Raw genomic sequence first — 12,111 nt, 5'->3', positions numbered from 1 at the left:
CTGGCTTGTTTCTGAAGTGAGATGGGGCATTTTTATTTTTTGGATACCTCCATAAAACTGTCTCACTTTCAGGTATGAGCTGCAAATGCACTTAATGAGAATTTTTCCTGTTGGTTTTGGATCTTTCTCTTCATCAAATGTCTGTGATACAGGACATGGGCATTTCCTTTCTCTCTGCTATGGTTCATCCATGCAAATGCCTTGTGCTTGATTATTCTGGAAAGTTATTTGTGTTTGTGGTAGGCAGGAGGATGCAAAGAGAGACCACTGTGAAAGTGGCCAGAAAAGATAAAATAATTTACCCTGTGGAGGAGTTACAAACTTGAAAAACCTCTCTTTTTTTAAGTAGCTGGTGTTGCTGTGCCTGTCCTGGAGGGATCAGCAGTGACCTCCTGAGCTCTTTGTGGGCTCCCTAAGTCCTGTTGCCTGTTTTAAGTGCAGGTGAATTTTCACTTGGACAGTGTGAAGGTGAGGGTAAGAGAAGAGCCTGGATTCTCCCTGTCAGGTCACTCTGGCTGTGTTTCCAGGCAGCCTGTGGGGTTCTGGTTTTCCACACACATCCCCCAATCCCAAACCCTCAGTGGAGAGCAGCCAGTCCTCAGGAGGAGAGGGGGCTGTGTGTGAACCAAGCCTGCCCAGCCCTTGGCCAGGAGTCCCTTTAGGCTGCTGCTCTCCATGAGTCACACCTTGCAGAGTTTTGTTCAGCTGCAAAGAGGTGCCAGTTCCTTCATCTGCCTCTGGAGGAGGGACCACACCACTAATGACCATGGCATGATCTCTGCTCCCTGGAGTGCAAGCTCCAGTCCAGCAGAGTGGCTTCCTCCTCTGACACAAATATCTTCCACCAAAAGAGAGATTTCTAAGTAAGAACCCAGAGAACTCAAATTGTTTCCTTCCACTTAACCTTTTATACACAGCTCATTCAATGCCAGGCTGAGACTCAGTTGAACCTAGGCTTAGCCCCCCATAAGAACAACTTCTCTACAGGTTTATACCCCTGGAAACATTTATTAGGGGATTTCCAAAATAACAATTTGATGGGGAAATGCTGTTGTTTTCAGGAAGGTTCTGATTGACAGCAGCAAGACCCAAAATGTCAGATATATATTCAATATTTCACCTTCTTTTATTTTCTTTTTTCTTTGATTTCTCATTGGTATTTAAATTATAATGTTGAGTACAGAGGGAGGGATGGGAAATGAATGAAATTAAAGGAATAAAATAACAAATATGTGAGCTGTTCCACAGGAGTTTGAAGATATCTCCATCTCTTAGTTGGCAAATCAAAGGTGCACTCAGCTCTCCTTCTTTCTGGTATAATCAGTCTTCTATATTTTATTTCATTTTTATTACAGAGATCCTCTTCTCTAGGGCAGCTTTGCCATGATTGTGCACTTTTTCTGTAGCTGTCCTGTCTATGTGAAAACAGCCCTTGAAACTTGGTTATTTTCATCTTTGCTGCTGGCATGTAGATTCCATTATTTATGATCACCCCACATTTTCTTTTTTTTTTTTTCTTTTTTTTCTTGTCCATAGACTCCTGTCTGTCTCTTTCAACCCAGGGGGATATTTCCAAACTCTCTTAAAAAAAAATCAAATCAAATTTCATGGTTGTTTTCTCAGTTTAAAATATGTACCAAGTGTTGACAGTTGATGCCTTGGGCAGAAAAGCACGTGCAGAGTTGTACTGGATGACTGCAAGAAAAGTGGGAATGAGGAGAGGGGATGGATGGGTGGAAATGTGCACATTGACAAGGCAGAAAGTGCAGGAATGGGAGAAGGCAGGGACTCCATTTCAGGTGGGCTCAGGGGGGCTTGCAGCTGATGGAGTTTGTCACCCTGAATGCAGGAGGGTCAGGCAGGGAAAACTGATGGTCTGGGAAAGAAGGGAAATTCAGGCTGAATTATGTCAGGGAGCTGGTGAACAGGCTGTGGAAAATCAGGATCAGTGAACACCAGCTCAGCTCTGGCTGCTGCTTTGCTCAGAGAGGGTCTCAAGTTAAATCTAGAGAAAATTAAAAAGTGATTCTCTGCTCTGGGGAATGAGCAGCACGTGTTGTGTGACGTAAGAGGGATTTGTCTGATCATCCATTAGGGTCTGTCCCATGGCATTTTGCTCTGAATGTTGTGTTTGTGCTGTTTCAGGACTTTTTTCCTTTTCCACAGGAAAAAATGAATAGTAATAGCAGTGTGAGTATTGTATCCATAGCATATCACAGGCTGAACAGTGGGCAGAGAGAATCCCAGTGAATCTTAGAAGTCTGTTTCTTATTGCAAGAATAAATTTGTTTGAATTATTTCATTTGCTTCTTTGTTTTTAAAACTGAAAGCATGAACACAATTTTGTGGCTGCAGTGAAGTGAGCAGGTTTGAATTCATATCTGAATTTCTCCTTTGGTCACACCTCAGCTGCTTTGCACATCTGCCTGTGAAACACAGTTCACCTTTCAGCTTAGAAGAAGACAAATTATTAATACATCAGTCCTTCAGTTGGGAGGAAGGGAGGTTTAACTTATCTGCAACGTTTTTATTTGAATTAATTTTTTTTCCTTTTCTTGAACTTAAGTTTTTTCCCATCCTCTTCCCTCTTTTCACACCATCTGCTGCTCTCTGCAGACAGAGAACCTGCAGTGGAACCTCTTGATAACTTCTTTATCCCACCAAGAACACTTTCATTTAGAGACTCTTACAACCTGAATACTTTTATTGAACAGGGTGGGAGTGCTTTATTATGATCTGCCAGCCTTAAAAGGCATTTTGACTTTTCAGAAAAGAAGAGACAAAAGAAAGTGAAGTCCACGAGCGACTGGCGGGAGCGGAGGAACGCGATTCGCCTCACCAGCGAGTACACGGTGGAGACCCTGGTGGTGGCAGATGCTGACATGGTGCAGTACCACGGAGCAGAGGCTGCCCAGAGGTTCATCCTCACAGTTATGAATATGGTAAGTAGGTACTATGCTCTTAAAAGAGAATGCAAGAGTAAGCAGGATGTACCCAGGGTAGGATAAAGCTGACTTGACAGCAGAAATCAAGAACTGTTTTGATCTTCAGGTGCGAGAAAAGGAATTTTAGTTTTATTGTGTTTTGTGGCTCTTCTCCATTTGTGTTTGTAGGCAAACCCATTTTTAAAAACTGAAAATGCAAGTTTTCACTTAGGAAATAGTGGTTCAGGGGTGGTGTTTTCTACCAGGCTTTTGGTGCTGCTGTGGTTTACCCTGGAGGAGAGTAATCCACAAAGGTCTTGTCTGACATGTTTCTTGGGTTCCTCAAGAATCCTATGGCACACCTGCTTCACAAGAGATATGGGTCATTGTTACAGGCAGTTAAACCCAGCAGTCATGCTAATTTCCAGCAGAGCATCTGGCTTTAAGTCCAAAATTATTTTTATCTCTGATTTTTACACAATGAAAATAGCTGCTTCCCGTGTAGAGAAAATGTGGCAAACTTATCACCCAACTGCTGGCTGATCCCACTCTTCTCACCCCAGGACCTCTAGGGCTGCATGAAGGGGTGCTGATTATACCTATGAGTAGTTGATGGAGTTTGGCTTGAAAATCATTCTAGAAATCCTAAGGATATCTTTTGGGAGTGAGGGGAGCATTTGGAAATTTGGCTCGTGGGAAGTGTGGGTGTTAATTTGTGAGCTGTCCCTGCAGTGGGGCCTTCTGTCTCAGCTGATAAGGGAACACAAAGCCTCCCACAGGGAATGCTCACTCAGTTGTTGGCAGTGCCAATAAGGAGAGAATGGCTAAATTGGATGTAGACAAGGAAAACTCTGCCTAGAGGCTGCAGGGGTCCTTGCAGAGCCATTTGCACAAGAAAGTCTTGGAGGAAGCTCATATTCCTTTGCCCATGCTATTGTAATATCCAGGAACAGCTCATTCTCCTCACTGTGCCTCTGTTGGTGTTTATGAGCAGCAAATTGGCTTGGGAAAAAATAATAATCCTGAACAGTAATTGCCTGGTCATGCTTCCCAGTGATGAAGAGATGGAAGCTCAGCATAAACCAGCTAGGGAACAGAGCTTTTAAGAAATCTTGTGTTCCTTCATCAAGCACTGGTGTGGGGGGGCCCTCCAGGAGGCTGATTGAGAAGGGAGTTTAATTAGTCTTTTCCATTAATGAGCTGCTTTTCTTTGTTCCTTCCTCTACCTTTTATTTTGCCTCCCACTGTGCTCTGACAGTTGTCACTTGATGGTGCTCCACTGTGGCTCTGCTGTTACTTTGGATGATCCTCATGCCAGTAGGTCAGTGATTTCATTGTGGCCATCCAGGATCTCTGTGTTGTGCAGCTTTTGCAGCCTGTGAAGATTGTTAGGGATGAACACACTGATGGACCAAGTGTTACACAAAAGATGGCTGTGGGTCTTTGAATCCTGTTGTCTGTCCAGGCTGAGGTAGTGCAGAACATCTCAGCAACATCAGCTTGCCAGGTGTGAATAAATCTGTGTGGGGAGGTGCTCACAGATGGGCTGGGTTCTCTAAAGCCATTTCTTAAACAAATATTGAAGGTTAGTTTCCAATGGATTAGGCTGATGGGCTTTTAAGCTCGGTTCTGATGCTGTGGTGTGAGCTCACCCCTTTATGGGACACCAGAGAGAGCACATGGAAGAGGACTCTTGGATGAGGAACACACTGATGTGACATCTCCTCAGGTGCAAGGTCCAGCTGAAATGCTTCCCACTGTTAAGTCATTGCTCCTGAGGACTCACTGGTGTGAGTTTTTTCTGATGTCTGATAGGATTTAAATTCATGTTTCAGCTTCTCAGCCTTCAGAGGGGCAGTGGGAGAGTCTCTCCCTTGGCCACCTACATTCCCACGCTCTTAGCAACATTTTTCAGGCCTCTGAAGGAAACTGCTGGACAGTGACTGGCAAGACAAAAGATAGTGAGGAATAATAACAGGCAAACACATAGATGGCATCATTGCATAAATCCTTTACTCTGTGGTGATAAAACCACGTGAAATTCAGGGAAATCAAAGGGGATTTCAATGTTATTTTGTGTAATGAAAGCTGACCTTCATCCCAGGAAAAGAAGCTGAAGGATAATTCAGAAAAATGTATTTCAGGGAGATAATTGTGTGGTTTGGGGAGCCCTTAGCCAAGCTCTTGACTCCTTGGGATCTTGGTTTCTTGCCTCCCTGTCAGCCTTGGGTGACTGCTAGCTGGGGGATAGGATTTGCCCCATGATATTAGGCAGTGCTTATTCAGCTATACTGCAGGATGGCAGGCTGCCTCTAAAAGAAACCAGAATGTTAATTTTGGCTTGGATGCTTGCATTTAAGCAAATAGAACATTACTGGTCAGGGGTATATTAACTTAACTCCTCTCTGTAAGCCATTACGTTTACTGTCAAACCACAAAACAAGCATTAAGAGGTCTTATTAATGCATTTTATATTTATAGACATTTTAAATAAAGTGATCTGCCTTAAAGTATTTAATATCTATTTATGTTACAAGAATTTTTGAAGGGGGAAAAAAGTCAGCATTACAAAATACGGGTTTATTGCTCCCTTGGTAAATGAGAATCTTAGAGAAAAAAACCCCACCACCCTCTTCTAGAGTAACAGCTGAAAAGCACAGCAAACCCACTTTGGAACCCAGAAATAACAGGTAGCACTTCATGTAGCAAATGCTGTGTTTTTAATGTTGTTCTGTAGTTCTATCCACTGACACAGAGAATAGAGTCACATTAAAAGTATTTTTTTTCTGTGAATGTCACTCTAGAAGTGCAGGTTTGTCCATTTACTGAACTAATACTTGAAATTATAAGACAGATTTTTCCAAGGTCATGGAAGAATTTCCCTCTAAGGTGCTCTGTGATGTATAAGTAGGAACAAGCATAGCTCCAGGGATTTGAGTTGGATTTTTTTAAAGTCACCACTGCTAAAAAGAAATCTTTTCTTATTTTCTGGCAAGGTGTTTGATTCAGCATGATTTTCCAAACAGGTGATAAAGTTGTTTTCAAATGCCACCATGCACAGCTGCAGCTTAGCAAGGCACTGAGACTGTGGGTATGAGGAATGGAAGAACATGGACAGGGAGAAATAGCAGCAGAGCTCTGGAATTGCAAAACCACCTACTGAAATATAGGTGCTGATCTCTTTTTCTAAGCTAAAAGCTCGATAAAGTTAAACTCCCTTTTTATTGAGCTTTGGTGCAGTGTTTACATTCCAGTTCTTGTCTCACCTTTGGCTTGAGAGCATCTCCTGTCCATGTCCTTCTTCTGCAGTCACCAGTGTTTAGAACTTCCTCTGAATTCCAAACCCAAGTGCCTTTGTGGTAAATCCAGCTTTAAAACGTGCTTCTTTTGCTCACCTATTCTGTTAGTCTGCATCTGACAACAAATTTCTCAGTGCATTTCATCCATGTGGAGCTCTTAGGATGGATGTTCTGTTCCTGCAGGAGTTTTATGCTTTTAAAGGAGTTTCTGGGAGCTGCACTGCTCTCTGCTATGTCTGGTTTTCATGGTTTAGGTTTTCAGCTTTCTGGAGAGAATTGATTCAAATGGTTCTGGAGATAACTGGTTCAAATGGTGCTAAATGAGGATGAGACCCTTTGGAAAGTCCTGTCCATGGCTGCTGTGCTGCTGAGGATGAGGAGTGACTGGTTTCAGCCAGGCCCTGAACAGTGAGCTGTGGATGTTGGCTCCTTGCAGAGTGCAGAGCTGACTTTGCAAACCAAGTCCCACCCAGACTGACCCTCTGAGCATTTAGAGACAGAGACGTCTGAATTTCTGAATTTCCAAGACCACAACACAGTCATTTAACAGCTGCTTTCTATGGGTTTGAAAACCTGAAAAAAATGAGTTGGGTTGGTTTTGGGTTTTTTTCTGTCCCTTAAGTGGATTTTTTTGGGTTTTTCAATAAATTACAACTGTGGTTTGGAGCTTGCCTTTCTCAGTGTGGAGGGAGAATTTCTGCAGTGTGTGTCAGTCCTCCTGCAGCTGTTGCTAAGCCATGCGATTACTGGGGAAGCTCTTTGCAGCAGCAAGCAGGAACTTGAAGTTAGTGATCTTTTGGATGTCATTAAGAGGGAAAATTCTTATGTTGTTCTTTAGGAATGATACTGTTTTACTCTCTGAAACCTGATTTTACGCTCCACAGATTGTTTTTCATTTTGGATTTCCCCTGTGAGGGTTTTCTTTATGTTAAAAAAGCAGATAAAATCATTTTTATCATGCTTGCATTGATGGATTTATATGTCTGTGCTCTTGGGGGCTGGCACATAAAGGCTCCAGAGCTGCCACTGATAATCAGCTCCCTTACCCTGGTCTGGAATTTTCATGATGGGAACAGGGACATAAGGGAAAAGGATCTGAGTGTTTCATCACTGTCTACAGATTTCTCTTTTCGCTCCAGCAGCCCCAGGAGAAGGAGTTATGTCAACTGTATCTTATAAAGAGCTATGAATATGTTCTTTTTCATAATGTTTAAAGGAGTAATTTGAAAGCTTGGCTTTGGGTGGGTGTTAGAAATACTATAGCACTTTTCAAAACAAGAGAAAGACAACCTCAGTAACCTGACTCAGGCTTCTGCTGTCCAAACCTCATCCAGCAGCCAAGGCAATGGGAAGGCTCCTGCTTGGGTGCAGTGCTTAGGGAAGAAAAAAGGGGGGGAAAAAAAGTCAATTTACCCTCAGGGTTGCTGTTCTGAACTCCAAGACATCTGAAACACACACGTCTCCCTCCCACCATCCACCTGCAGAGGAAGCTCTTGAGAATTAAAAAAAAAATTAAAATGATGTAGTTTAGTTCCTCTCTCAGCCCAGTTCCTTATGTCTGTGTTTGCTTTGTGCATGCTGGGGCAGGCCTGCACAGCTTATGCCAAAACTGCTTTTCTTCTGCCCCTTCCATGTCAGAGCTGTGAGGAGAAAGGAAGGCAGGAGGAATGCAAACAGAGGAGGATGGTCCAGCCTTCAAGCTTTCCTGTTTTCTTTAGGGCATTCTGTACAGTAAAGCTCTGTCAGAAAAATGCAGATGAAGGGGGAGATGCCAGAGACAGGCTTTATTCATCTTGTTGCTCTACTGCATTTTCCCTTCCATTTTTTCTCTCTGTTTTGTATGGTTCTTTACCATATCTCCTGTTTCAGAGCTCACTCTGCTCTTGATGACTCCTCACAGAGAAGTCAGTGCAGAAATGTAGAAGTTCACCTGCAGCAGGGCATCCACAGCACTTCAGTCACATTGACCACTTTTCCCATCTCTTCCTTTCATCCCAGTCATCCACAACCTCCATTTCTTTCCCATCCAAGCTGCTTCCTGCCACTTGTGATGTCCTAAACAAGTAACCTTTGCATTTGGCTCCATGGCAGTTTCATGCAGCTGACACTTCTGTTCCCAGAATTATTTTATGAAAAGGTTCTAAACCACCCAGATATTTTTACTTTTCCCCTGTTGGAAGTAGTTACAGCAGCCTGGAGGGTGTGATGCAATTGCAGGCTTGAGGAAGGGTGGCCCATGGTGTTGGGAGTGGGCAGGGAGGTGTCTGTGAGTCAGTCTCTGTGCAGCAGGAAATCTTGAGAACATCTGCAGTGGGAAATCCCATTCCTCATCCCCTGGAACCAGTTATCCCCTGGAACCAGTTATCCCCTGCTACCAGATATCCCAGGCACCTCACTGCTGGTGCACACTTGGATGTGGTGTGCAACAGCCTGGACACCCAGAGCCTCTGAGGTCTGGTTTTCTTGTTCACTGGGTGAGAAAGGCAGAAGGTTGTTGTTGCCATGATGGAATTCCATTCTTAGCAGGAAAGTACCTGTGCATTTGAATTTTTTTATTTTAAATTCAGCTGGATTCTGTGATGATGCTTCCTTTGGGCACTACCTGCCATGGCCTGGTTCAGCTCCAGCTGGGAACAACCTGAGCTGTATTAGGCTCATATTTTTTTAATCAAGTCATTTAAAAGTCTGTTTGCCTTCTCCATGGGATTCCCTCTAGCCTTGGAACCCATGATCAGAGAGAAGTTTCCCTCTGAAAGGACAGTGTGTGGGTGCAGCTGGCAGTGGGGCTGAGATCCATGCTGAGTGCCAGCCGCCACCACAGGGCACAGCAGAGCCTGTCAGGAGAGCTGGGGGTGCCTCTGTGAAAAAGTCTTCAAAAGAGGGGAAAAAAGCTGAGTAATGGAAAAAAGTGGGGGAAAAATCCATTGGCAAATTAAATTTTCTCCAAGTCAAGTGTGTGTTGCCTGTAATAGGTGATGTCCCCCTCAGAGGGAAGGGGGGCACCTTCTAGGCACCACAAACTGCCATCAGTCTGGGGCTCCTTTGTGCTTCATTTAAGAAAATAAGCAAACAAAACTTGAGTAAACAAACAAAGTGGAACCTCTTGCACTCCCAGTGACTTTTTTTTTGTTTAATACCCAATTGCTGCTGCTTGAGCTCTTCTGAGATCGCTGGTGGATGGGAATAAAAGTGCAGTCAGAGTTATCCTTAGGACAGCACAAGAGAAAAGGAGGAAGGGCTGGCAGTTTCCAGGGTGACATCCTGAACCCTCCAGCAGCTTGGTGGGCAAGTTTTGCCAGGGAAAACAGCCTTTTGAAGTTGGTGGTTGGATGTGTCTGTGCTGAGTCTGGAGGCAGCTTGGCTGCTCTGATGGGAAGCCAAGCACCAGCACCCCCCAGGTGCAGGGATAAGGATCTGTTTGCTGGATTTATTCTCATTTCATGAGTGGGAACTTCATGGGATGGTCAGAACTAGTGCACAGCTGGGAAACCAATTCCATCCATCCATCCATCCATCCATCCATCCAGGGAAGTGTTTGTCAGCTCTGCAGTGTTGCAGCAGGGGTTGATCCCCTCAGCCTGATGCCCCATTGACCCTCCCAGCTGAATGTCCAGGTCTCCACTTACAGAGAGGTCATCAGTCAGAGCCCTTCTCTGCAAATGTCAAGTTTATTCCCCCCAGGTCTGTAGTGAGAGGCCTGAACTGCTCTGCCAACATCCCCAGGCAAAGCAAATCGTGGCAGCTCTTGTGTGCACTTGTTCAGCAGCCCCAGGGAAGATAAATGGCTCATTGTGCTCAGCTGAAGGTCACTGGGTTAAACACTGAGTAGCTTTGTCTTGCAATCTGTGCCTAAATTGTAGGAAACATTTATGTGTGTGCTTAAATCCAGCCCCAAACACTGGAGAGCTTCAGAGCCCTCTTCCACTGAGCACATTCCTGAGTCTTTGCACAAATAGGAAAAATAGCAAGCGTTGAAAACATAATGTGCAAGATGTGCTCATGTCTCAGGTTTGCTGGAGGAGGTTTCTGAGCCTGGGTGATGCTTGTAGCCAAATGAGGAAGGAATATTGCTTACCTGGGGCCAAACCTGCCTCCCTTTTGTCAGTAGTCTCTCTTCACTGGTCTTGATTTTGTTTTTTTTCACTCAAGGCCTTTTGTGTGGCATTTTGCACCTTTTTGAAATAACCCTTCCCTCACCATTTTTGATACTGTCCAGTTAAAACATTTGTACACAGAGAAATGGGTGGAATAAAATTCTGGGATCAATTAAGATCTTATATTCTAACCTATAAAATGAGGTGAAGTATCTGAGCTGGAATGCAAAATCTGGATAAAGTAGTAAGGTAGTTTCCGGTGCTATTTTTGTATTTCCTGAGGCTTGTGTCATTATGTGCTGCCTTATTACTATTCTCTTATATAAGATATGAAAATAACAGAGGGAAATTGCTTTTCCATTCTATTTCCTGAAGTCTAAAACACACCATTATTTCATCTTGCATTCAGATATCTCTGATATTTAAATGCTGAAGATCCATGTTAGTTGGATGCTTCATAATGTATATCCATGTCCCTGAGACTTTATCTTTACAGTTCCTTTGGAATACTTTTCTCCTTTCCACAGTAACTCTTAAAATTTCTTAATTTTACTAAGTGTAGTAGCACAATCAATTTGGGAGCATTTTTGGTGTCAAAAGGAGAAACCTCTAGTCACAATTAGTTTCTTTAGCTATTACTAGGTCTTGATATTTCTACTAATAAGCTCTGGATGTTTTCTTTGCTTTTTGACAGGTGTACAACATGTTCCAGCATCAAAGCCTGGGAATTAAAGTCAACATTCGAGTGACCAAGCTAGTCCTGCTTCACAGTCGCCCTGTGAGTTCCAAACCCTTTCTGCCCTGCTCTGGGATTGCTCTGGGGTGTCCCACAGGGTGGGAGGGGATGTGGGGCTTGTGTGGCCTCAGCATCACAAACTGGGAGGAGTTCCTGTTCCACTTCACCAGGCAGTGGAAAAGGTGGGAAGTACAGGGGAACCTTTAAAGAATCCTTTTATTTCTCCTTCCTGGTGAAGCTGTCTGCTTGCAGCTGCAAACCAGTCTGGAGTTATGTTACAGAGAGGTCTGATGCTTTATCTAAAGACTGATATTTCTCCTTTTATATATATATTTATTTTTTTTTTCTCCTACAGGCAAAGTTGTCCATTGGGCATCACGGAGAGAGATCTCTGGAGAGCTTCTGTCAGTGGCAAAATGAAGAATATGGTGGGGCAAAATACCTTGGTAACAACCAGGTTCCTGGTGCCAGGGATGACACCCCTCCTGTGGATGCTGCTGTTTTTGTGACCAGGTATGGGAAGATCTGGTTTATCAGTTTGCTTCAACCAGTAATGCCCATGGGGTAGCAGAAATCTAAGAAAGAGATGTTCCATTTGCTGCTCACATGCTTCAGATGAAAGTGATCTGTCTTGTTTTTGTGCATTCTTAACAAGCTTGTACAAAAGCATCTGTCCTCTTGAGCCAGAGTGGTCACTGTTGTGTGTCACTGTCAGGATCAGGATGTGCCTGTAGCACAGGAGGTGCTTTCTTCTCACACCAGCTGGTAGGAGTGGAAAAAATAGAGGAGGTTTTGGAGCTCCCTTTCCTAGGAGAAAGGAAGTGTGGAACTGAGAACACAGCTGAGCTCAGGTGCTCTGTGTGCAATTAGGGATGGATCAGCTGAGCAGTCTGAGAGGAGCAGACTGTCAGCAGTGGGGAGCTGGGCAGGCTGTTATCTCCTGAGGAAAGAGGGAGAGAATACTATAAATTATTTTTCTCTCTCTTTGCCCAAGGAAATAACCACTTTAACAACTCTCCTCTGTCACAACTGAGATAGAGAAGGGGTGTCATTCCTGA

General features: G+C 43.8%; 1 protein-coding gene across 1 annotated transcript in view; it reads left to right on the top strand.

Annotated features, from left to right (window-relative positions):
• Positions 1-12,111, top strand: part of ADAMTS17 (ADAM metallopeptidase with thrombospondin type 1 motif 17) — a 159,203-nt gene that overhangs the window by 17,952 nt on the left and 129,140 nt on the right. The window contains exons 4-6 of the mRNA XM_033071032.1: positions 2,770-2,942; positions 11,012-11,095; positions 11,409-11,566. Coding sequence (XP_032926923.1) covers positions 2,770-2,942; positions 11,012-11,095; positions 11,409-11,566 — 415 coding nt within the window. The remainder of the gene's footprint in view (positions 1-2,769; positions 2,943-11,011; positions 11,096-11,408; positions 11,567-12,111) is intronic.

This window comes from Catharus ustulatus, chromosome 12 (genome assembly GCF_009819885.2).
Source record: "Catharus ustulatus isolate bCatUst1 chromosome 12, bCatUst1.pri.v2, whole genome shotgun sequence".
In the NCBI taxonomy this organism is placed as follows: Eukaryota; Metazoa; Chordata; class Aves; order Passeriformes; family Turdidae; genus Catharus; species Catharus ustulatus.
This window is presented reverse-complemented; position numbering and strand designations above follow the sequence as displayed.